The sequence below is a fragment of the Thunnus maccoyii genome, chromosome 7, assembly GCF_910596095.1.
Source record: "Thunnus maccoyii chromosome 7, fThuMac1.1, whole genome shotgun sequence".
Classification (NCBI taxonomy): domain Eukaryota; kingdom Metazoa; phylum Chordata; class Actinopteri; order Scombriformes; family Scombridae; genus Thunnus; species Thunnus maccoyii.
This window is the reverse complement of record NC_056539.1, coordinates 7,849,552-7,876,015: the sequence shown is the minus strand read 5'-3', so window position 1 is coordinate 7,876,015 and position 26,464 is coordinate 7,849,552. Positions and strand designations below refer to the sequence as shown.

Below are 26,464 nucleotides of genomic sequence, written 5' to 3'. Positions count from 1 at the left end.
TTTGATACTTAGTTCCAAAGACACATTTCAGTCAATATCAAAAAAATTATTGATGTTTGGATCCCAGCTCAAGACATGGGGTAACCAAATCTCACCACAAAAATCAAATACAATGTCATTTGTACTTTACTCATGAAAGTGTTAGTTTAAGAGGCTATTTGATAATCACAGGGTTTGTGCGACCCTGACAGCATAGTCACGCAAAGTTCAAATCCATTTTGAGGGTTTACATGCCATGCTAACCCCCATAACATAGACTTTCTGTTATGAAACTTACTATTTGTGGTTGATGTCTTAACTATCTGTGTGATTTGTATGTGTATTTTTGCACAGTCGTGTTTTGAACCAAATGCTAATGTTAGCATGCCAACTAGCACAGAATGACAATGCTGATGTTTAGCAGGTATACTGTTTCCTGTGTTCACCATATCAGTGGTAGCATGCTAATTAGCACTAAACACAGCAGAAGATGATGGGAATATTGGTAGTCTGGAGTATGACTCTCAATATTCACAATAGATTCAGAATAAAATTAATAAAAAATAAAATAAGAATACAGACACAAACACAGAACAGTGTGCAGCACACATTCCTCACAATAGATTAGTTATTTTCACTGTAACTTCATACTTTCACTGCCTCTTCAATGTCCCAATTTTTAACAAATTCCAAAAACATCTCAGAGATGTTTTAAAATGTAGAAGCTTTCTCCTGAACTATATATATGAGTTTCTCAAGAGTCAAACTTGAAGTTAAATTTTTCAACCAGTGGCCAAGAGAGGGGCAACTAACATTCTTCCAACACAGGGCGATCAAACACCTGGCTGGTGGTGGACATGGGTCAACCATTTTTCTTTCTCGATTAGATAGAGAGCAATTGTTTGAATATATGCTTAGTATACACAGTTTAGGACTTAAAGGGAGAGTTAATTTGAGAGATGTAGCGTATCACCAAACTCACCAAACGCCAAATTCCCACAAGCAGTGATATAAAGTAACTCGATGATTATTGTACTTATAACATTGGTCAGGAATATTAGGATCAAATTTATTTAACTTCACAGGGGTGATGTACGTTCTCATTATCCAATTATACTGTATTGATCTCAGTCGAGTATTGACTGTTTGTGTTTGTGCCTTTGAACATATTACACCTCATTCACCCACTAAGATGTCCTGCTGTAAGTCTTGTATCCAATACTGTCTCTTACTTTCCACCATTAAATTATATAATTGAGTAACCCACCCTTTGCTGAAACAATTTTTTTGTGGAAAATATCTCCAGTGTGGACTTTGGATGTTGTTGCACTGAATTCTTTAAACGTGCCAGAATAAAACTTCTAAGTTGTAAATACTTGAAGAAGTGTTTCTGTGGCACGTCATATTTCGCTTTCAGCTCGTCAAACGACATTAAGATAGTTGTCCTCATAAAGATCCAGTAGTTAAACTATGTCCTAACTTAACCATGTTTTAACTCCCATGTCATTTTTAGCCGGGCTGAAGTGTTCATTTTTCCCAAATTGGAGAAAAACAATACGACACTGGCGACACAAGATATTTATGTACTTCTTATGTACTTAATCGTATTTTTTCTTAATTTCTTGAAGGGAGCAGAGTATAAAAGCTATCCAGCACCAAACCCCTTGAGGACAACAATTCAATTCGTAACCAGGGCAGAGCAACCTTTCTAGAAAACCAAAACATTGCAACCCAGTAGTACCACTGTAAATTTGATAGTTGTAACCCTCCCCTATCATAAGGCAAATAAAAAAGAGAGTCTTGGCTTCCTGTTATTCCAAATAAAATTTGAAAACAGCTTTATGACTTTTGGGAAAAATGAAGGTGGATGAGCCAATGGAATCAATTGGAAAACATATAAAAAATGTAGGCAATATATTCATCTAAATTATGTTTATTCTTCCCATTATAGACAGAGGCAATGTTGTCCATCTTGTGAATTAAAGTACAATTAAATTATTTAATTATGCTTAACCTCCATAGATTCCACAACAAATTCAGTGTCCGGGCTAACATGGTTTGCTAAAACCAAATGTTGTGATTTACTGCAAGAACTTTGCAAAAGACAGATGCTTAAAACATCTGCCTGCCTTACAGAGACAGATGCCTCTTAACTAAAAGCTAAAAAACCTACAAGCCGAGCAAAAGGTCAAATTTGGGTGAGTTTGTTTATGTGGTTGCTGGTGGCTTGTCAAAGTGGAATGAACACCCTCGATGATGTGTGAAGGCAGCGCCTAAACCATACATGAGGTCTGAGTTCAGTGCCCTGTCAGCACACTGCACAGCACATCTGTCAGCAGAAAAGACACATTCCTTACCCCCATCACCACCACATCCTTCCCTTCATGTCCCACAGAGACACATGGGGCTATTTTTGAGGATACTCAGGCATCCAGGATGGCTGGAGTTTGACTGATTATGGCCTGGAGGAAGATGGTAAACAAAGGACATGGTATGGCTCATGCTGATTGGGCTGCCATGGTGAAAAATGTTTGGAAAAGCAGTATGAATCTCCTGTCTTGATGTTGTGCAAACACTGCCTTTATTTACCTTTTTTGTTTTACTTAATGCTGCCTCTTGACTCTGTTTGTTGTTATTATTTACCTTCTTAAAATATAGTTTTTTTTATTGTAGAGCCATATTTCCTGTTAAGTTTCTCTGAATAAAAGCCAGACTGCTGTGTAGCCCCAGGCTGTCCAACAGATGTCTCAGCAAGTTGTTGTTGATGTTGAAGACTCTTTTTATGCACTGTATATACAACACAATTAGTAATGTCGTCAGACCAACATAAATGTGCTGCAACCTAGTTTTGCCTTCAGTTTTATTCTCCCCCTGGTTCCCCTGCATTACTGTTGACTTCCTCTGATTCTTTAGTTGTAGCTACAGATTCCTGTCTGCTTAGTCTGAACTATTACTGTACATATGTCAACTCTTCTTTTCCTGTGATCAAGCTTCTTTTGCATAGCAGCCTAATCTGGTCCCAAACACTGTATAATCAATTATATTCTGGTGTTTTATCACAAATGCCTCAAGTTAAAAGCTTTCAAATATCATTAAAGATCAGCTATGTGCTCACCAGCTTTGGAATGTTTACAAAAATGTAGCTGAGAAGAATATTTTAAACAGTGCAACTTAATGGGAATTATCCCATCTCTTAGTCAAACTTTGGTTTACAGTTTTACACCTAGACACATGGTATATTATTCTTTATTATTCTTTGTGTCAATAAATCCCACATGCACAGTCCTTCTGCTGTAAAAACTCACAGGAGCATCATTCATCCACAACTGAAAATAGTCCCAAGTTAATACACTATTTACTCCTGTATGCGTAACATTTGCTAAAAACTACAGTGCCCTGCTGTTTTAGGAAATTACTGAGGCTTTTTCTTGAAACTATATATTTGTGACTCATTTTAAAAAAAAAAAAAAAAAGATTTACCTCCTCATTAGGCACCAATGGGTTTGGCTCTGAGAGCCCCAGTTAGGGTAGTGAAGTCAGAAAGTACTGAGAGATGGACTAACACGTTGTTAGTTTTGGTCTTTTCATGTGATTTATTGGTGACAAGAAAAATATAGAAAAGCGTCAGACTGATCCTTTAATACAGCGTGCTACATGGTTATCTAAGACCCTACCTTTTAATCTTGCAAAACCCACAGTCACTAATTTACCCATGTGAAGTTAATTTCATGCTACTGTTCCTCTGAACTATTCAACCAAGTGTTATCTAGTGAGAATGGTTTTGCATTTTCAGTATAATTGGGGTGTTTTGTTTCCATTTTAGACATTGTAACCTACACTAAGTGTATCAGTGAGTGATTCAGTTTCTCTAAAAAATACACTACCATATCTGGACCATCTTGGGAATCTAGCCAGCCATCATAAAAATCCTCAGTCTGCACTGCCTTAACCCTGCCTTAAAATTGGTATTATAGAAAAATGAAAAGAGGCTATGATTAGTGCTATCTGGGCTCTGGTGTTCTGCGCTGAGGATAAAGGCCATATAAGACGTAATGGTCTGTAAATGTACACATACCTCTGTAGTTGAGTCATACAGCCCCCTCTCACAGGTTGAGTGGAGACCTGATTATCAGCTGCAGAGCTTGGCTTTTGTGTGTTAATGTGCCAACTGCCAAGCACGTTCTCGCTGCTTTTCTTTCCACAGTGAGCCGTGCTATCTTGCACCTCTCATGTCTGACTATCCTTGGCAGTATGAGGACAGCGGTGACCTTTTACGTACAGTATACCTGACACCTCAGAGACCTTTGCATGAAGCTGTGGTTCTGTCAGTTTAATATCTTATATCATGAGTCGACCCTTTTGTTGGTGGGTCCTGTCCAGAGATACACCAACACTAGCAGTTGCTAACTTCAGTCCACTGTACTCAGTTCACTGTACCTCCCTTTGACAGATGTGTTATTTCAGGTGTCTGCCCTCAGACAAACACAGTACAGTTTGTTTTTACATCATGCCACTGGCTTGGACAGCAGCTTTTTGAAGTATTTTTATAGCCTTTGAGCCTTGTCTTTAGAAACTGGCCTACCTGCTGTTAACTTTGATAAACAGTGTGTTTTTTTTCTGTCACTGTTACCCTATAAAATCTGTCAAGAACGTCAACAAGCAAATCTTGGCTTTATGGTGCATTTTTCGCACATACGTCTTAAGGATTTTTTGTAGACGTGCCCTTGGTTTTGCTAACTTGACTGCCATAAAGATTTGATTCATAATTGCGCAATATAGTTCTTATTTATTCATATTTGGCTGTCAAAATCTAGCATCTGCCACCCACCCACACACTCATGAATTTGGATGAAGTAAATGGGGTTCAGCCTTCATTAACGTTATTAACTGCAGCTGTGCTTTTCCTGTTTTTGTTAAAATATCTGCTGTGAAAATGATCTGTTGTGCTGAAGGTTTTCTTTTCCTTGTCTCTTCAATAAACAGAGGAACTTGGTACATTTTGTCTTTTTATTCATGTGCATAGATAGAAAACAAGAATCTCATTCCTAATCTAAAATCTTCTGTTTTTAAAACTGAAAAGATTTGTCTATTGATCATTTAGTCATTTGACAGAAAATTAATCAGAAGCTATTTCATTCAATTCATTTTTCAAGCACAAATGTCAAATATTCTCTGGTTCCAGCTTCTCAAAAACAATTTGGAGATGCCACCTTGGGCTAGCAAATTGTGATGGGCATTTTTCACAATTTGATGACATTTTATTGACTGAAAATGTTGTTTGTTAAAGTCACTACAAGGAGCTTTCATTTTGTGTTGATTTTAGCAGCCCCTGTGGACAAAAGCGACAGTGTTTTCCTGGATTGAAGACTGCATTACCCATGAGCATCACTGCCTCGTGTCGTTAAGATCTTAGCTAGCATATGCCTATGTTTTGGAAGCAAGTGAAAGAAAGGCACTACTTATTTCTATTTTTTAAACTCAGCTATTTGCAGGATGCATAGCGATGAGGTAATGTGTCTGTTTGTAGCTATGTAAAATTAATAATTGTAATATGACGATGATGAAACAATAACGTCATGCTCATGCTACAATGCTACATCAGTGTTTCCCCTATAATTGTATAGGACTAGCGTGCCACCTGTCTAACAAGAACCACCACCGGGCCAAAAAATCTTTTTTTTTTTAATGCCATCAATAACAACAAATATCCAGTCATCTGGATATCAGTAGCATTTGTGCAGTGCTGTTCCGAAACGTGAGTTACCCTCTGCGTCGCTGCCTGGGAAACTCTTGGTAGCATAGCTCCTTTAAAGAATAATGCAGTAAGTTGTCGATCTGGCAGTAAATGTACAGTATAGGTTATATTGTGTCAGTTAATAAATGCTTCGCCATGAAGTTAGAGACAATGGGTGGACTGACCTTTAAGGTCGACAGCTATTCTCATTTTAGTGTCAGTCTCAGCTGCTCTTTAACAGAATGGAGGAATATGTGGTTGCTGAGTCTCTCCCGAGTTTTTCCCCACACACCCCTACCCCGCCACCCCAAAGCAGTCAACCAAGGGGAAACACTGTACATGTAAAGTAAACGTAGGCTCTTCCGGTCTGCATGCCTTAAATTGTTCCGCCTGATTTTGTGGGAAATCCCGCAAAATCAGGCATTCTCAGTGTTCTTGCTGATGGTTTTGTTTGCTTATATAAGGTCATAAAGAGGCATCAGAGGCATCATGAGACTGTTTCCTAACTAGTTACAAGTTCTTTGTAGTAACTTTAAATTGAGAAGGTAATAGTCAGATTCATCGATAATAAAAATCATTAGCCCTAGTTGGTAAACACAACACAAATGTTACTATCCAAGGTCGCATAAGGAGGAATCTGCTCCACAGTAGGGTTTAAACCCAACAGTAAATATCAGGGTTTTGCTTATCGCTAGTGGTTAAGTGCTGAGAAGCAGTAAGTAGCACCAAGGTTAGGTCGTATGAGGTTATTTATTCGCTTTCACAACACTGTGGAGGGAGGTCTCTCAGTACTCACTGATGTCATCTAGTTTCCTCTGAATTCCAACACCTACCCCACAGAGTGCACAAGTATGTTATCCTTCCGTCTTGTTAATTTCAACAGAAAGCGGTGCTACTGTTTTTGGACATGGCAAAGCTGTGAAATGAAAAGTTTCTACAGTGTCAAAAGGCCAAATCTGTTTATATCAAACAGGAGCTTTTAAGTATGAATTGTGTGCAAAAACACAAATCAGTGAGTTAACATTAGCTACTGATAGTCTAGCATGTTATTTCCTAATTCTACTCTTCTGTAGTGCTACCTAAGTTTAATGCAGAGGCCTGATATTTTAATGTGATGGAAACAGGTTGTGTAGAGGAAGTTTTGAGAGAAAACAACAAGAAGTACCAATATAAGTACCAACTCACTTGCTAACCAGTGAGAATAGTGGCAGAAGTGTCTCTTTGTAAAATAGTATATTTAATTCTCTGTTTTCCATCTGCTCTGTTTATGTTCCAGGTTGAGGAGGGCAGCAAGGCAGCAGCTGTGAGTCTCCAGGTGGGAGACGAGCTTGTCAACATCAACGAGATTCCCCTGAGTGGCTACAGACAGGAGGCAATCTGCCTAGTGAAAGGCTCCCATAAGACTCTCAGCCTGGTGGTGAAAAGGTAGGTAACCAATTCTTGGTCCCCTCCCTCTCCTTCTGCATCTACTGCTGTCACAGGTGCACCGCCCCCCAGCCTAACAAGTCACTATGGTAACATCTCCAACAAACCAAGGTGACGGAGGAATAGAGGTGGAGGATCCTGGCCCTGGCAGCTGTTTGTCTGTATAATACGTCTGCAGACTTGCCTACACTTTCTGGGATTTGTAGCTGTCACTGTTGAGTTCCTGGTAGCTGGATGGTCCTGTTTTGCCAGGTTGTACTTGGTTGGAGTCAGCAGGAGTTCACGTTTGTGACAGTTTTTCATGATGATCAAGTTGAAAGAAGGAAGAGAGGTTGTGGGTGACATCATTTACCCAATAATAGGTCCTACGCAGGCAGGTGTGGGAACATTGAGCAAAGGGAAGTTATGATGCAAATGCCATGATTTGGCACAGAGATTTTTTTTAATCAGTTCAGAAAACCACCTCGTCAGTTGACCTCAGTCCCTCTGTGATAAATTTGCATTGTTCTCTCTGCTTACACCACACGTCACTCTTTCTCAATGACCAAAGAACAGACTGTTGATGAACAGTAAACCCACGAGAAATGATTACATTCACTCTTTTTGTCGTAAGCTAATCCTAGTGACTTATTGACTCTGTCGTATTGTTTGGTATTCATAACTTGTTTAACTGATGAATCATTTGTCAACTGAGTCCTGGAGGCCCATCTTACAAATGGCCTTGTTGTAAGTGAAACACTGGTCTCATTGTCCCTCTTCTGTATTGTATCATATCATAACGTAATCCCTGAACAAATCCTACCGTACAAGTAAGTCCACTCTCCATTTATCTCTCCACAAGGACAGGGCTTGGAGTCTCACTCATTGTGTTTTATTCTCAATAGACATTATTATAGGATCTGAAAACAAGGATGCACTACTGTCTTATAATTTTAGATGTAATGTAACATATACATTTGTGCACAGTATACTTTTACATTTTATTGTGGGACAACTTAAAGGCTCTGAAACATACTTTCTCAATTAGCTTCTTACTATGAGTGATGAGGTTCACCATAAACACTCAATTTTCTTCCAAAGTTAGACTGAATTTGTTTATTTCACGAGAGATTTCTGTATTTGTATTTCTTTATGCTCTTCTCGGTGGTCTGTAGTGGGCAAGACTCATTGGAAAAATGTGATGTCCAGTACGGCTGTGCACCAATTGTGATTCAGCAAACACTTGAATCACAATCTGATGACTGTTGTGGGGTTGTTTGCCAATGTTGTCAGTTAAAACACATTGACAATTAAACCAAACTACAACCGTACAGTCTTGATTAAGCAGATTAGTGTTTTTAAATGTAAAACTCCTGTAAACTCCTATAACTAACTAAATAAATAATAACTAAAAATATTATTTTCCTAACTTTGAATCTGATTGTTGTTCATTTAGTCACGACTGTTTAATGTTATAGAAAAATACTCAAGATTTGAAACCAAGTTTTTTTTTTAGTGGCTTTAACCTAATAATGAGAATTTTCTTTCTTTTAGTAGTTAGCAGTTAGCAGTTAGCCTTAGCGTCTTTAGCCACATAATGTGACATCTTTCCTAGGGCAGGGTATAGTTACGAGAGATTTAAATTAAATCCTTCAGATTTTATTGGTTGGCTCAAAAGTGGGCATGAATTATTGGACCTCAACTGCATTCTTTTTAAATATGAAAGTTTTTGTCACCACAGACCTCTTCTGTGATATTGCTCTGCTAGCTGTTATGACCCACAAGCTAACATCAACTGGAAGGAAGACAAAAGAGAGGGAGTTGGATATAAAAAAACACTCACTCAGTTTCTTCTGAATTGTCAATTAATCAAACATTCTGCTGATCATCTACTGGGTATAAAATGGTTGAGAAGAAGAGCTACACTACATAATCATATGCCTGCAGTTATGTAGAAAAACATAATGAAGTTTCTCAGGCCTGATTATATTATGGACGTCAACAATAATAATCAAGTCAACTGAGAATTGACTTACAAGAGGTACCAATATTATTAAATTATGTATTATGGCTACTCACTTGCTAACTAGTTACAGTAGCATGCTGGTGTCTCTTTTCTCATGATGCTGTGGTTGTGACATGTATTTTCCCCCTTGAATCAAGGTGTGTGTTAATAATGGGTAGATTAAACTACAGTATAGCAGGAGGCATAACTAAAGGATCTGGTTATTGTCTTTTCAGTACGCTTATTGTGATTCTAAATGGAAAAAGATGTTTCCTTACTAGGACAAGTCTTATTGTTCTTATTGTATTTTAGACAGATTTGAGTCCCGTGGGACTCTCAGTTCCTTCCTACCCCTCGTTTATGTTGAAGAATTTACTTTGTTCCGACTGTCTCAAATAGCATCTCCAGTCACTCATTTTCCAAGGCCACAATAACAAGTCTGTGTCTGATTTAGAATACAGCAGGTTGATAGTTGTTCATTACAGAACCTCAAAGCTTCAACTCCAGTCCCACTTCTTGCTGCTTTGATCCAAATGCAGTCTGCATGTAGTGTAAAAAAGTAGTACTGAGATTTGCAAATGTATTACAGTTTAGCATTCCACATCTACCCACATGGGGCCTTCGTGTTTGTCTGTAGCTTCATCTGTGCCTGGGCACGTAGGTGTCAGCTTGTACCTTTCTTTTTATCTCAGGGATAATGCTGGATAGTTGATAGAGGATCAGGAAGCTGTCAGAACCTGCTCTTGTGTACAGGTGTGGTCTCTTTACAGACAGCATAAGGGAGGAGCTTGATTTAGCGAGTCATGTTTTTTGCATGCGGTGACTAATGCGAGATTGTTGGTGTACTGTCATTTTGGAGAGGGGTGCGACTACAGTGAGAGAGGCTTGTCACACGTCACATAGAGGACAGACAGGTGTGGTTATCTGTGGGAAAGCATCTTGTTGCTTTGCACATGCCTCAACAAAACCACTGCGCACGGGAAATCTTCCAAAGTTTTACCGAAACATTTACATTCGTTAAACTTATTTCACTAACAAAATCAGGGTGTGAGCTACCGTACGGCCTAATTGCATGTTTCATGCAAAATTTGTTTAAAGCGTGCCAACACTGGCTACTGCATATACTAACACTATAATTGTGCCACACCAGCACATTGCAATTGTACTGTCTGTATTCCAGATTGGTATTGTTATGGTTTGCTAACTTTAAAAATCCAAAAGCTGTAATTTGGCCCCTTTGTACTATATTTAAAGTTCACTTTTATAGAGCAATATCACAAAACAATCATTACACTGTGTATGGATAGCCATTGTTTTCAAAGCAGCCTTTTCCACAAGGTGTTCACATTATTTTGTCTACCTCTCTAGTTTCGGGCAGAAGGTATTTTACTCTCGATGAGGACCCCCCGCAGTCTGGCCTGCCTTCCTTTCCCTCCCCTTTAGGGTATTTGTAGCACATTCATCCATCTGCTGGGAGAATCATTAAACTTTACAACATGAAGCTTGAAGTTTGTTATAGCATTTGGTTTCCCCCTTCTGGCATTGTTACAGAAGTACCACAGTCACTAACATGCACTATTATTTTACAATAGAAGAGATGTTTTCTACTGTAGCAGCCGCCTATTTTAGAGGAGTTAGGCCTTCACAGAGGTTTGGTGCACAATCCAATTATACCCGGAAAAGCTTATTGGCCTAACTTACAGTGTAAGCATTCAGTAGGGGTTGCAGTGGAGTGGCTTACATCTACTGGTCTTTGTTTTTCTAAATAAGCCCATGTAGTATGTTTGGAATGCTGTGCGCTGAATTCTCGTCATAAGTAGATTTCTTAAAATTGTTTGGGTCTCAGCTGAGGAAATCATAGTTCAGAGATTTCAGTGTAGCCTGGTCTTAACTGCACCCCTCAGTTTCTTTTTGGTTTGTTCCACAGCCAAGGTGAGTTGACAGTGAGTCAGAGATGTCACTAGTTTTACAGGAAGAAGGTTTCAATTTTTTCTTTAAAGTATACACTCCAATCAAAGAAAAATACACCTGCCTTGAACTGTGATGATTTTTTTTTTTGCAACGTGACATGAAGAAATTTTAGTTCTTGATGAACGTTTCATGAGGTATGTATGTGGATCTGGAAGACAAACATTCAATGTCTGTAGGAACTTCGGATTTTTGCTTTTTCATTATTTGAACCACACGGTAATATTTTGCCTATTGGGCCAGGTTTTCTGTATCTGTGTTGTTTACACCATGATCACCAGTTTAGTTGTAAATAGTCTCAAGGCAACATCTTCATTACCTTTTTACAATGTTTGTCTCTCCTTTTGCCTAATATGAGAAATATTTTGTTATCACATACCACTAATGAGGAAGATCACTCTCGGGGAACTACAGTCAGAGCATGTCGTTACATAAACATTAACAATAATTTCTCACACCTTGCAACACTTTTGACAGCTTTGTTCGTATTTGCTCACACTGTTATATTATACATGACACTGTTATGGATTGCTTGTGGTTGGTTAAACATTATAGTCCACAGTAAGTCATTGTGAGTGACTACAGTTAATCCCCACACTGTTTGTTGTTGTTGCTTGATTTACTTCGTGTTGTCTTCCACACTTTGGCTGTGTTAATACATCAGGTAACAGAGAAGCCCAACTGCTTGCTTTAAGTAATAAACAGGTTGATGGTTAATTAATATTTGCATTCTTACCCACAATTACCCCAATACATCTTGAACTGCAATGATAGACATGGAGGACTTTGTTTTAGTGATGGTGTTCAGACCCTCAGCCTCAGACAAAAGTTTTCCAGGTGTTTCTGGGCTGCGGGTCAGAGCAGGCAGCCAGTGACTTGACAGCTGGTATGCCACTCAGCCCAGGAATGTGCTGGTCATTACATGCTGCTCACGGTTCACCTCTCTCACCCGAAACATGACTGGTTTGATTGTAGGGTCTGCTGAAGAAGGCCTTTGTCAGGCCCTCGGGGACCGACTGAATCCACCCGCTCACCTGCAAGTGCAGGTTGGGTGCATACAGCCTCAGCATGTTTCTGCACGCTAATACTGGACATGATACTGCTCTTTATCTTATGTTATTTACATGCTTTGCGAAGTGAACGCACTTGACAGACAAGTTATTATCACAGTTATCCCTAATTTTAACTTTGGTTAAATGGAGATGTTATATAAGCCAAAGCTTCAGTCTTTCCAAGCCGCATACTGTAAGCCTTTTTGTCACATTTATTAGTTTTACTAAAGAAATCACGCCATGGTCACATCAAAAATTTATGTGTAATGAGTGTTATGAGATGCATTTGTAAAAAAAAAAAAAAAAAAAAAAAACTTCAGCAAAATGCATTTGCTGAACCTCGCAATGAAAACCTTGTTTGGATCATATGGTTGATTGCTTCCCTCACAGTAGATTACTGTGGATTTTATTGCCTTCCTATCAGCTTTAGGTTGCAACCATTCTTTGCTAATCTGCTTGCCTGTCACCAGACCTCTTGCCAGTGTGCCAGAGTACTTTTAAATAAGCAACACTTGTTGGTCACTCAAGCAAGAGTATTCCTCCTTGTTGATGCCATTTAGGATGGTCATTATCCAAAGTCAAGACAGCTATAACTAGCTGTACTGTCCTCCTGTTCAAAAGGAGGTGCTTAGTCAAATTCGCAGTAAAAAATCACCTGTTTGGATTATTGTGATTTGTGAGTTGCAAAGATTTAGTTTTTTATAAGAAAAGGGTTGAAGTTATGCACATTTGACCATTTGTTTCAAACTGAACAGCACTTGCGTCGTAAATTATTTCCTGTACAGAACCAGATCCTATTAAATGTGATTAGTTGTATGAGATCATTTAAGTCCAGAAGAGCACAAAACCTTTATCAGTCTATTTTTACTTTGGAAGTCAGTAGAGAATTTGGACAGGACAACACAGGCTGTACCCTAAAATCTTAGACACCTGGCCTCAGCTTTGTTGATAACAAAAGAACATTTAAAAAGCAGGTTTGAGAGAAAAGCATATTATTTATTGATATTTTTTGTATACATTTTTATGTAACATTTATCAGATAAACAGTACTTGTCTGCAATAGGGGGATGTAGCCTGTTAATGTTGTCACTTTACTTAACTTTTCAGTTTATTTTCAAAACATCTTGCCAAAGGACTGAAAATTTGCTAGCTGGCAAACACTGGCACATTTTCAGATTGGTATTGGTGGTTATTAATGTGCATTGTCCCCGTGAATAACTAAATTAAATTAAACCAATCAAGAATTTGATCCATCTTAGTACACATCAGCATTATGCATAGCAAAATGCCATAAGACTACACATGAACCATTTTTGTCCAATAGAATAGCGCCACAATTAGAAAGAAGTGCATGAATGACCTGTAACACACTGCCTATTAATCAGACAAAGTGTAATTAAGTATGATACTAATCCTTTTTTTTAAATCAAATTGAGCCACCATGTCATAATCCTTTAAATCCAACCACGAAATATACTCTAAATATTATATGAGTGACAGATGCTGAATTTACAAAAATGTTAATGTCAGTTTAACCCCAGTGAAACAAATGTAAATATAAATGGTATAAATATTAAATGTTTATGTGTTATTTAAGTTCATAGAACGGAAATTAACAAGCAGAACTCAACACAAACTAAAACAATGTAATAACAGAATCATAACAAAATGTTCAAGAGTCAATACTTTGAATACTAAGTGGTATCTGTCATGTGTTATTAACATCCCGTACTTTGGCAGTTGCATTGCTCGTTACTCGAGGCTTTCAGGAAACAGGGTGCCCTCGCACCCTAGAGATCAACCTGTTGCCATAGAAATGGGAGAAATGCATGTCTGCCTCACAACAGGGGAGATGGGAAGAGAAGAGTCCGGCATTTCATCCCATCATTAGCATATTAGCCCCTTAGAGCCAATAAGACGAGGCAAGGTACGAGAATACTCCAAGGGGACTGGCTGTGACAATAGCCCTCCTCCTTCTCTGTACACTCATCCACCCCCCTTTCAGGGGTAAAACCCCAGTAATCCTGAAGGAAATCTCCCCTCCGTTCAAACTAATTCTGCCAGGAGAACTTAGTTTTAGTAATGGTCATTGTGGGTTGAATTCTATGTTTTTGAGTTGTTGGTTGGTGTTTGTTTGCAGGTAGTGGATCAGTGGCAGAGTTAAGCGATGATGCTCAGATCTCTGCATGTCTCTTTATTTTGGCCTGTCTCTGAAGTGTCTGTGGAATGTGGTGCCTGACCAGCACACGGGTAAAACTGGTCTCACTTTGTTGTCCAAACTGAGCTCCAGTCTGGTATTATTGTGTAGGTCTTTTGGATTTCACATTTCTTCTTTGTGTCCATTTTGAATTCCTTCATCCAGATGTTTGGTGAGTCAAAATTAACTTTGTTTTATTCACTTTTTGTGTCTTAAACCTTCTGACTTCTGTGTTTGAAGGCCGTCCTACCTGCAGCTTTTTATCTTTTAACACATTGGGGTTTCCTTTGCTCGGGTTTATGACCCTAATACTCTGTTATTGTTTTGATTGTTTCTGTCTTATCATTCAGCATGAGGTCATGCATCATTTAGGTTAAGCCACGATCAGCTAGACTTAGCATTTCAAAACCAAATGCAAATTAATCTTTGAGGGAAAAGGCTTAATAGTAAAGCTAAATTATCTGTGAACGTTCTTGTTAGCATTTCAGCTGTAAGGTATTACTAATCACAATAGGTAATAAGTTTGTTTGAAAGTTTAACATGTTCTCTGTTTGGTTTTGTATGCATGTGTGAGCTGTTTATTTTTGAATGTGGACTCTTTGGTACCGGACTCATTTGAAGTGAGATGGGGCTCTAAACCGATCACTCTGAAAACAGTCTCTCCCCCTGCCCCCATTCCAGCCAACTGATTCACTTTCCGAGCATATCTGTGCTGGCCCAGCTGTAGCCCTGACGATAGGCCTAATAAAACCAGCTTCATTTGCATACCAATAGCAGGCGCCATGTGTGGCTAGCTCCTAGTGCCCCAGAAACATGGACTCTGAGGAGACAAGGAAGACTGAGCTTCATGTTGGCTTTTCTTTGTCCACTAAATAGGCCTTAACTCTAATCCACAATTCATTTTTCTGGAATTGTCCCACTTTGTTGACCTTAACCAAATCTCTGTCTCCATCTGAAAATTCTAAAAAAATCTATGAAATGAGTGTGAATATCATAGTTATTTATTTCACCCAGCAGTTCGATTTTAAGGATAAGTCTCGATCTAAAGGAAGCTGTTGTTTGGACCTCTTGTCATCAGATCACTGAAGGCCTTTAGACAAGGTGACTGAGGGGGCAGGACCTCTTGACCTCATGGCTTTGTAGGGCCATCCTGAGTCCAATGAGAGTGAAAGCATGCAAAGCTTTGTCCAAAATTCTTGACCATTATAACACCAATGTTTCACGGTCCCCTCTCAGTAAATCTAGTTACCTTGGTCTAACATACAATACTAGACTGAGGCTAAAAATAAACATTCAGAAGTGTTTAGAGATGTTTTTAAAATGTATTGCACTTACATTAAATGTTGCTTTCACAGAGTTTAGAAGCTAAAAGTCACAGAGAAAAAACAAACTCATTCTAAACACAGGCCTTAAATTAGTTTGGTGGCACATTTCATCCAAGCAAGAAATGATCCCTTGTTTTTCCCCTTTGTCCTCATTTTAAAATCGTACACATAAAACTACATTATGAGTATAGCTACAGCTGTAACTACAAAGTACTATCAAAGTCCCTTGTTCCTGTCAAATGTTGACAGTTTTCTATCCTCATCGAGGATAGAAATGCTGTCTGGGAGGCAGACGACAGCTTGGATTGAGGGGTGAGGTGGCTGATCTGATTGTGTAAGAGATTCTCTATTCCCTAAGCCCCCTGCCCCATGCTGGGCTTGTGTTCCCCTTGGGACCATATGGCAAAGTCTGAGCACAACCAGCTCACCTCAGCTATGTCCTGTTCAGATAATGAGCCTGATGAGAGATGAGTAAAACTGCGTGCGTTTCACTGATATTGTCTGCTGTGATGTAGGTCCATCATATGGGGAGTTTTCATATTTCTGCATGAAACTCATAACTATGCGACGACATGAGCATATAGTAGTTTGTCCAGGAGAGGGAGCTATAACACCATTCATCAACAGTCATTTACACTCCTGTGGACTACATATTACTGTCTAGTGAATTAGAAGCAGTCTGTCATAACTTAGCTGGATTGGAAATTTAGGGAACCTTTGTCCTAGTGAGCTTTTGCGACCAACACGCTCAGTTTTCTGCAATGCTGAAGTGTACACAACCTTTCAAAAGTAACCACCAACTAAGTCTAAATGCAACAGTTAGTGGTGTTTGTCCTGTCTTCTGTTATCAACTGAGTTCAGTCTATTGTGGGTGAGCTCTTAGTGTGTTTGTTCCTCCCCCTGCTGCCTAGGAATTTGAAAATGGTGGATATTGTAGCTCAGAAAATGCCCTCAGAGAATGACGTGCATGTGGCCAGAAGCTTTCTTACGAAGATTTTGCGAAGTTCCATGAGGTACGGTTCTGTTGCGTCATCGTAATCAGTAGTACCTATCCCTATCTTTCTTCTCCTCCCTTCTTGTGTGCCCTGTGCTCATTAATTGACATTAATCATTTCTCAAGTAATATTATCATTCATTCCTCTCATAGCATCTCTCCCTCTCCTGTGGTTGATTACCTGCCCTTCACAGCATGCCTGTTTGGATTGTCTTGTGGTTCATTTCATTAGATAAATAAGATCCATTCCATGTGTACAGCATGCAATACAATGTCTGCTCATGACATGTATACACAGGTTTTGTATATTGATAAAGAAATGAAATTGTATTTAACATAAGCTTATTTCATTTTATGGTAATATGTTGTATCTGTTTACCTTCTCCTGACATGCATTACAGAAAGAACCGCTTTAAAGGGTATGTTTCACATGCATAATTAACAACTGTACAAAGCTTGTGATGAAGCAGAGAAGCAAATTAGTTTTTAAAATAGTTTTTATTTGTAAATGTTAGGATGAATCTGAAGTGTTTCAAATCACTGCCTTGATGGACATGAGTAAGTTGCAGAACAAGCTGCATTTATAACTCTCAGTTGCATAGATTTATATGTGGAAGCACATGATGTTTTCCATAAGGGGTTGGTCTCTAATCCACTCTGTGTCTTTTGCCCTCTCTGCAGGCGGAATGAACCCATAAGCAGGCCTCACTCCTGGCACTCTACCAAGTTCAACGAAAGCCAATCAGAGACTGCCAAAACACAGTCTCCACCCACGCCAGTCTGGCACACCAGATATGATGCAAGGTAACTCCAGGATCTTGAAGTTTGCTTCTTGACTCTCAATGTTAGATATCAAGCTTTTTTAATGAACAGTTTATCATTATGCTTACAGGGGCTTTTAATTGTAATTTTCCCTTGAGTTGTCATTCTACAACATAAACTTTTCCCTGAAAATCCAAAGGCTTAGTTAGTTAAGTTATTAGTTAAAAATAATGAGGTGGCAACACCTTCATAGCATTGGCTCAGATGGTGAGGGTTCATTTTATTGACAATGCTATACCCCTTTATAAAAATAGAATCATGAATTGCAAGAAGTGCATTCATGAAACTGGGTAGAATTAGAGCCCATAATTCATAACTTAATAAACAACAGCGATCTATAAAAAACAGTCTACTTTTGCTGAAGAAAAACAGGTTTTTGTGTGTATTTTCACACTTGGTCCTTTGTTTTAATCTCCAGCTCATCCTCAACTGATCTCTCCTCTGGCTGGGAGCAAACAAACCTGCGCAGAGTGTCCGACCAGTTCAGCTCTCTTGGCAGCATGGACAGTCTAGAACATGTATCGCACCCATACCCTGCCGGTCAGCTGTCACCTGCCAAGTCCAACAACAGTATGGAGCACCTTGGAGGAGGCAAACGAGACTCTGCCTACAGCTCCTTCTCCACCAGCTCTGGCACACCAGACTACACCCTCTCAAAGAGCAATGCTGCATCAACAGAGAACATGCTCTATAAAGTCAATCAGTGGGATGCAGGAGGAAAGCACAACAATGGCAGAAACAGCCAGAGTCTGATCGAGGGAGTCAAACAGGATGATAGGCTCACCTACTTTCAGATGCCAGGAGGCTGCGATGGTCCACAGACTGATGACCAGGCTGGCTCTCGCCACTCCACTTCAAGTAGAACCAGCTGTGGACCTGTTTGGCATGTTCCTGAAAAAAAGAAGACCGCCTCCCCCTCTCCTCCCCCACCGCTCCCACCTGCACGCAGTGACAGTTTTGCTGCAACCAAGGTACATGAAAGAGGGCTCATTATAGCTCACCCTGAAGGACCTAATTCACATGTCCCCTCTAAGGTTTCCACTGAAAATTGCCGCAGCCACAACCTATCCCCAAAAAATGACAGCGACAGTTTTTACTCTTCATCTGATAAGTCCAACCACAACCAGTTCAACTCAAACAAGCAGTACTCCCTGTCCAGCTGTGACGTTCGGCAAGGCCAGTCCTCCCATGTTAGCCAGTCCTACCATCAGAGACACCATAGTGACAAAAGCACTTTTTATCCACAACCCTGGGCTACATCCGTACCAAAGCCACAGAACGTAGGTGGTTACGTTTGTAGTATGCAGGAGCTGTCTACTAACGGTTCTCCACAACTCTTTGGTCAGAACCAGAGAAGGAACTTAAGCACCTCCCTGGCTACCACTGCCACTGATCAAAACACTGATAGCAGTGGACATAGCCGATACTACTGTGTCACTACATGCCAGCCCACTCAGCCGAACCCCCAAACCTTGTCAGGAAAACCAGAGGACAGGAAAAGTGCCACAGGCATAGATCTGGCACAGACTGGAAATGAGCGGAACTCACAGTCAGTCACCAAAGCCAAGTATAATCTGCCCCAACAACAGCAGCAACAACACTCCTCGCACAGTAGAGACAGTAACGGATACAGCAAGCACCAAGTTACTACTGTACTAGAAACATCTGTACCTAAAGTCAGTTCTGATGATAGGGGAAGCCAGAGAGGACACAACTCACAAAATGCAGAAGCTCAGTACATGAATTATTCCCCTAGCAGACAGTCTGAACAACGGAGGTCTCTGCCACTGCAACACAGAGAAGTACCCCAAGACATCAGACATCACAGCCAAGTCAGCAACAAGATCTGCCCACAGGCAACCCCCATGCTCCACTCTCTGTCCATGGATGCTGCAGGCCAAGATGAGAAATCAAGAGGCACTGATGAGTCCCTTGAAAGCAAGCAGGTGAGACGCAGCGAGCGTTTTGCCACAACATTAAGAAGTGAAATCCAAATGAGAAGAGCCAAGCTGCAAAAAAGTAAAAGTGCAGCTACCCTCCCTGGTACTGAGGGTGAGACTGAAGAGGATCGGGATGTCTGGAAGTCGACTGAAAGCAACACCCCGACATCTGCAGATAGCCCCTTCACCAACTCCTACAAGGATAATCTGAAGGAAGCACAAGCGAGGGTGCTCAAGGCTACTTCTTTCAGGAGGAAAGACCTGGAGCCTATTTTACTGGAGCACCCTGCGGCTGAGGCCTTACCTACCTACCCATCTTCAGCTCTGGCCCGGAAAGATATTACCCCTCTACCAACTGTGTCAGAGTCTGTAATGAGTAAATCTGGGCCTGTAGGCAGTCAGGTAACTCGCATTGGTGGCCGAAAGCGTTTTCCAGCAGAAAAGAAGGTAAGGTCCTTCTCTGAACCAGACAAAATCCACGAAGTTGGGGTAAAAGAAGAGCTCCCTCGCAATGAAAATACAAGCTCCTCACTTGAGCAACAAAAGCTCTTTAAAGAAAACGGGAAACCAATGTTCCCCAGTCACATGCCCCCTCATAGCTATACCGAGAACCCAGCTGAGGCCAAGGGCCGAGGTCTTGCCTCCACCAGTGAAACAGAGCACACACTGAAAGGGATCAGGAGCAGAGAGTATACTGAGGAGCTCCAGGGAGTCCCATACTCTGCACAGAAACAGTACATCCTGGACCAGCAAAGACTTGGCACCTTTGCTGAGTATGAGGCGAGGTGGAATATACAGAAGAAACCTCCAGAGACAAAAGCGTCTGGACGGTACCGGTCAGCTGATAACATCCTGGATCCAGGGCCAGAGGAGAGAACTAAAACTGCCTGTTTCCATGAAAGATCCCAATCCTCTCCTTCAGCTGACATCTATGGGCAGGTGAGGGACAAAGTCTGATTTTTAGTCATCTAAAATGATTTGGCCATTACCCTGATTTGTATTCGAAACTTACACATTTTATTGGAATAAGCCAAAATAGGTGAGGTGAGGGGTCTCACTGTAACTTGGTTTTAGTCACTTAGAGTTTGCAATTGTGTCAAAACCTCATGGTGATTTTACATCTTGTTAAGACAAGCACACTGGATGAAGTGAAAGGAACAAAGGAAAGAGCCAAGTCAAATATTAATCCATGTTTGTTCATAGTGACACACCCTCAGCTTAAGGAAGAGGGGGGCATCAACCTGCTGATTTTTTTTTTTTTTGTGCCAGTACAAAACCAGGAAGCTGCAACATAGATTGTAAGAGTAATTAACAAAAGACAAGAGTTTTGACTCCTTGAATGAGTTGGAAGCCTCTTTTCTGTAGATTTTTAGATGTTTCTGCATAACGTAAGATGTGTTTGTTTTACTTTATTTACAGAAGATTCCAGTTCCCACAGTAACGTCTGAGACAGAATATTCCCAGGCGGAGAGTAAACTGTCTGAACCGCCACACAACACAGCCACAGGGTGAGTAAATCTCATTTGATGTAACTTGTCAGCACATCTGTTGCAGTGGGAAACTCTCCGTGTCCACAATACAGTGCAATTATAACCTTTTTAAGTAACATAGTAAAGTTTAAAGAGTGTCAGTGTTGCATTTGATTTGAGGATTGCTTTTTGTGTCATCTTGAGTAATCTCTGGTGTAGTGAAATGGTATTATTATGTGTCATCAGTGGGTAGGGTTGAAACTAAATGCTAGTATTACAATGAACAGTATTCTATTTGACCTTTTTATTAATTATTTTGCTCTTACGCCTGTGTCTTCGTTATTCTGTCAGCATACTTAGTGTGATATCTTAGTGTGTTTCTGCTCATGATCTTGATCAGTCATAGAGGGCAGTAAGTCTGTAGAAGAACAGTGAAGTCTTTATAATCTGTCAAGGCATACCAGTGGCACTGCCTTGGCGCAGCTGTGACAACATAAGCCGTCTCTCTGGCTGTGCTTTGTGTCATTTAGTGGAGGCTTACTTCTGTAGGCGAGGCATCTGACTGTGTCTGTGACAGTGAGGAAGTGTTTCTTCTGCCCTCCACCAGAGTGTAATGGGGAGCCCAGTTCAGGGGGCCAGCCTGAAGGCATGAAATTATCATCAATAAGATCTGTTACTTTGCACAATTGGAGTTTTATGGTAATGTGGGTCAGCCGGTCCACCACTTTGGTCAAGACTGATATATCTCTACAACATTGGATGAATTGTCATAAAGGTTTGTAAAGACATTCAGGCCCCCATCAGGATGAATTGTAATCAGCATCTTTAGGTCAAAATTTCACTTTGTCAAATTCTTCGGTTTATGGCCAAATACCTGTAAAACTTACATTCCCGCCCTTATACTGGTTAAACATTAACTTGCTAGCATTGTCATTATGAGCATGTTAGCATGCTGACATTAGCATTTAGCTAAAAGCACCGCTGTGCCAAGATACAACCTCAGAGCTGCTAGCATGGCTGCAGGCTCTTGCTTTGCCTTTGACATCTGAAAAAAAAGAATAATGCGGAATTCTGCTGGTTTTTTTTTTTTTTTTTTCAAATAATTAGATGTAGGCTAAAGAGAATATAGTGTCTCAGTAAGAGGGTTTCACCAGCTAAATGCAGACTAACTTGTAATCATGACTTGTATGAGATAATTCTTTTTTGTAGTCATTGTTGAAATAGTGTGGAAATATTAACTCCAGCTCTGTTTGGAATTGTATTTATGCGACTGAGAGTTTAAATCATCCACACAATAATATGAAGCGGTCTGTATATATAAAATGGTTCGGTCATAGTGGATCAAACCTGCCTCCTCAGTAACTGTTTGTTTTGTGGGCAGGGTGAAGCATTCATGATTTCATGTTACCTTTTGATCACCCAGCATTAACTCCTGTCTTATGAAGACAGTGAAATATAATTGTTTTGTGTTAATTTGACCAATCTTTTTTTTTTATTCTGTCTGTTTTGTGAGTCCACCAACTTTATGAAAGTATAATACTAAATTGCTGGGGTTCCCCTTTTAATGGAGATGAGTTTAATGCTTTGTAATAGATGTATTACTTGATCTATACATTGAGAGGAATTATTTTCCAGTGCCAGCGTTTTGAAAATGCCAACTCTTTGATAACCAGTTTAAAAAAAAACATGATTGTCTTTTACTCCAGTTATTTAGAATGAGTCATGGAGTCAGTATTGTGACATAGTCAAGATGACTTCATGGATTTACAACCAGTTATTCGGGAGGCTTTATGCAGTATCTAAGCTCCCACAGGTGAAACTCATTGACGGGTATAGAGTATCTGGTCTTGAGCAACCTCATTGTACCAGCCACGCCATATGACACTCTACGTTTGCATTACAACAACAGTGTAGCGGATGTTATTGTCATTGAAAAGTCTGGGAGATGAGCTTAGTGAGGCATGCTCCACCCAGATATTGTCATTGATACAGGCGTAAAGAGACACCAACAGGTGGCTTCTGTCACAGAGAGCTAGCAGACAGACGACACACTCACTTTTACTTCTACTCTATGGAAATGACAGGGTTAAAGCTTCACTTGGGGTGAGTAGGAACATTAACTTGTCGCAGCTTGTAAGAATTCCAATTGGGAGGTTTGAACGATGGCGTCTGTCTGTCCACAAGTCACCACACTGTATCTTGTGACTGCAGGATCAATACAATTTTGTCTTAATGTTCTCCGAGTACTCCTAATTGAATTTGTTTCGGAGGACTTGCATGCATGGAAATGTAATCTGTGTGCATGAAACCAGGCTGAAGCAGGTTTGCATGCTTTTACCATTTACAGTCTGGATGGCTCATTTAATGACAGCATGCCACTGTGTTGTATGGTTAAACTATGCTAAAGGAGACACAACATCATTTCAACTCCTTTAGGCCTCCAATGATGTCTGACTTTACCTACAAAGAGTTAAAACTGTAAATGGGAATCAGGCAGGAAAAAGTGATTCGGTCTTGCTTCTTTGCACTGGAGGATTATTTATTCCTCTATGCAGACTTGTGGGAACTGAAATATGCCTCTTCAGGCTGCCAGCTGAACAGTTACCAGGGAGGAGACTCGCAGAAGAGAGGGAGACATGTGTCTTGTCATGCTGGCACAGTCCTAATCATAGTGGCTGCTGGAACAAGGCCTCTGCCACAGTGTATTATTTGATTGAGCTGCAGATGATAGTCCGTGCTGCCTCGCTGTGTAATTAAAAGCTTTCTATTGTGTTTCTCAGGTTCTCTGACAGAGGGCCCGGTGACTGTAAAGTGAGAGAAAAGCCTGTGGAGTTTGAGCGTTACTCAGCGCCACCCCCTCCGCCCATGACAGGAACCAACCCTGACTGCAGACATAGACCTGCTCCAGCCACTGTGAACCACAGACCCACATCTATCTCTCATAGTCTACCAGAGTCTGCCCTCCCTCAGCCTGAAGACCACAGCCACACTGAGCCACCATCTGGACCAAGGAGGAAACCCTCTGTGCTGGAGAAGCCTCCCCCACCCAGATGCCCAGACTCCCACGAGTCCTTCGCCAGTTCCCAGAGTGAAATCTTCACCCACCGCTCTCCCAACAGTGATTCTAACACCGCCTTTGTCCCCACCCACTCTCCAAAGGGAGATTCTGAGCACGGCAAAGGACTTGTGGACAAAGGACAAGGGGCAGTGCATCAGCTATCAACATCCAATCCTCAGCCTGCCTCTTCTCCCCCAGCTTCCTCCTACAGACCTTCAGGGCTGGCCACTATGGAGGGGCAGCGCTCTCCATCGCCACAGTTTTCCCCACAGAGACTCAGCGACAAGCCTCCTGTCTCTCTTCAGGATGAAGACTCAAACAGGTAATCTTAACTTTTTCATCTCATGAGAAAGAAAATGAAAGTTTTCATTCAGGAGCCAAACGAGTGCAAATATCGCTGCGAATGTTAAACCACTGCTCAGTGTAGTCAGAACTTCTACTCATTGTGTCTTTTATGCTACATGTACAAAGGAGCTTATTGAGAGTCAACATGTGAGTGCTATCAAGCCACAGTAAATTAGAGGGATTCTCCGCATTTCTATAAAAGCCACAGGCGGTTGAGGCGCAATTCAGCTAAATGCAGAAAATGTGAAGTGTAGTCTAAAGCCCTTCTCTTAAAGCTGTTTGTTCATCTTCTTGATTCTACAACTAATTGATATCATCTGTAGTGAATTTATGACTGTACAGTCCGATTATTACAGCTAGCAGAAACCAGAGTGGTGGGAGGAGTCCAGGAGTCTTGGATATTCCAGCAATACTGGGCATGGAAAAAATCTCAGTTGCCATCACGCAATGAAACTTTAAATCAGCATATGGCTGGAATAACAGCAAAAACAGTTCTTCTCCCCCTTTCACAGGAAGATTCAAGGAGACTCTTTCTATAAGACTGTTTTCTCTCTTTGCTTATATTTCAGGATGGAACATGTGATAGAAAACCAAAATACCGCAGTGAAGAAAGTACCCATCAGGATTGTGCACTCAGAGGGAGTCGCAGAGAAGGAGAATTGTCTGTTTTTACGGCACACTGACTCCCCTGTTGCTGAGGCTGAGAGTCCTGATGTAACCAGGCTCGGCAGCCTGGGCAGCAGCGCTTTTACTCGGCAGAGAGAGCCGGACAGCATGCCGGCTGTGCAGACAGACCCGAAGCCCTCAAGAGACCCATACATGACCACTGTTAAAGATCACGTCACCTCCAACAGTCAGCAGCCACCACAGCCCACAGAGGAGCCCGGCGTAACCATAGGACTCTCTGAGGACCAGAAGAGAGAGGAGCTGGCCAGAGACATCATGGGGAAGGATAAGTCACTAGCTGACATTCTGGACCAGAGCAAGATGAAGACCACCATGGACTTGATGGAGGGCATCTTCCCTCAGGGGGAGCAGCTGCTAGAAGGAGCTCACCAGCGCAGGAAGGTGCCAGCGAAACAGACCGTCACCCGGCCTGCCGAGGAAAGGTCAGCCTCTATCTTTAGCTTCCATACTAGACCTGAGAGGAACCCTGCAGCTTATATCAGTGATTTACTAGAGGTGTTGACATTTTTATTACATTGTTGAAGACACATTTAGTTTTTACCTTTGCTCACCTTACCTTGTTGGACCTTTTTAGAGTGTTTTTACTCTCAGCATACTCAGTTTATTTGACATGTACAAACAAAATTCACTCCTGAAAAAAGCTTTACAGCTTTACATTTATTCAACTATGTGTGTTGGAGATATGAGGTGAAACTATATTATATTCATGACTTGCACATCTTTTTGTGTCATCCTGGAAAAAATATAGACTTGAATCACTGTGACGTCTCGCTAACAGGAACAGTCACTTCTGGATAGACAACTGGCAGTTGATTTGAATTGCGGAGACTGGTTTATTTCTGTTGTCATTTTCAGCCATAACTGTAACATTTAAAGATATATAGTTAAACACAGTGGTCCGACCTAGCTGACGTTTCTGCTTTGACAAACCAAATCTACCCAACAGCAACATCTCACCGCCAGTCAGACTAACTGGTGGCTGCCTTTGTCACAGTGGGAAGCCACCTTACCACTGCTTTACTCATTTATACTTATACTTATTTAGATACACTTCTTTGTTTACTTCTTTACTTGCTTAAACTGACATTTATTTTTTCTCTGCGCCTCTGTTCCAAGTTTGATTCACCAAACCTTTCTAACCGCACAAACTTGTTGATGTTTCAACTTGATGAATGCCACCTGTTCATGAGTAGGTGCATGTTTGTGAGATTTGATCACTAGCATAGTCTGTTCTGCCACTGACAAAATTGTCACCCAAGAGTAAAAAAGAAGAAACATAATGTTGAGCTTCAAGTTCTGCTGTCAGAAATCAGCAGACAAAAACAAATTTAGTTGTGTCAGTAGTCGTATTAGAGGACCCAAAACAATATTAATAGAGCTACCAACCATATGTCATCAGATCTGCTCTGTATTGTGAGGAAAAGAGGGAATGGTTTGACATCTTTCTAAAGCAAAGCAGTCCATGAATTAGATGGCAGGAGGTCA

At 40.7% G+C, this 26,464-nt stretch overlaps 1 protein-coding gene across 2 annotated transcripts in view; it reads left to right on the top strand.

Annotated features, from left to right (window-relative positions):
- shroom2a (shroom family member 2a) overlaps positions 1-26,464 on the top strand; it is a 36,244-nt gene that overhangs the window by 6,734 nt on the left and 3,046 nt on the right. The window contains exons 3-8 of one of the 2 annotated variants that reach the window (XM_042417688.1): positions 6,990-7,138; positions 17,340-17,462; positions 17,899-20,359; positions 20,840-20,928; positions 23,670-24,269; positions 24,862-25,401. In XM_042417688.1, coding sequence (XP_042273622.1) covers positions 6,990-7,138; positions 17,340-17,462; positions 17,899-20,359; positions 20,840-20,928; positions 23,670-24,269; positions 24,862-25,401 — 3,962 coding nt within the window. Of the gene's footprint in view, positions 1-6,989; positions 7,139-15,933; positions 16,678-17,339; positions 17,463-17,898; positions 20,360-20,839; positions 20,929-23,669; positions 24,270-24,861; positions 25,402-26,464 lie in introns of those variants that run through there. The other variant, XM_042417689.1, reaches the window with a different exon arrangement.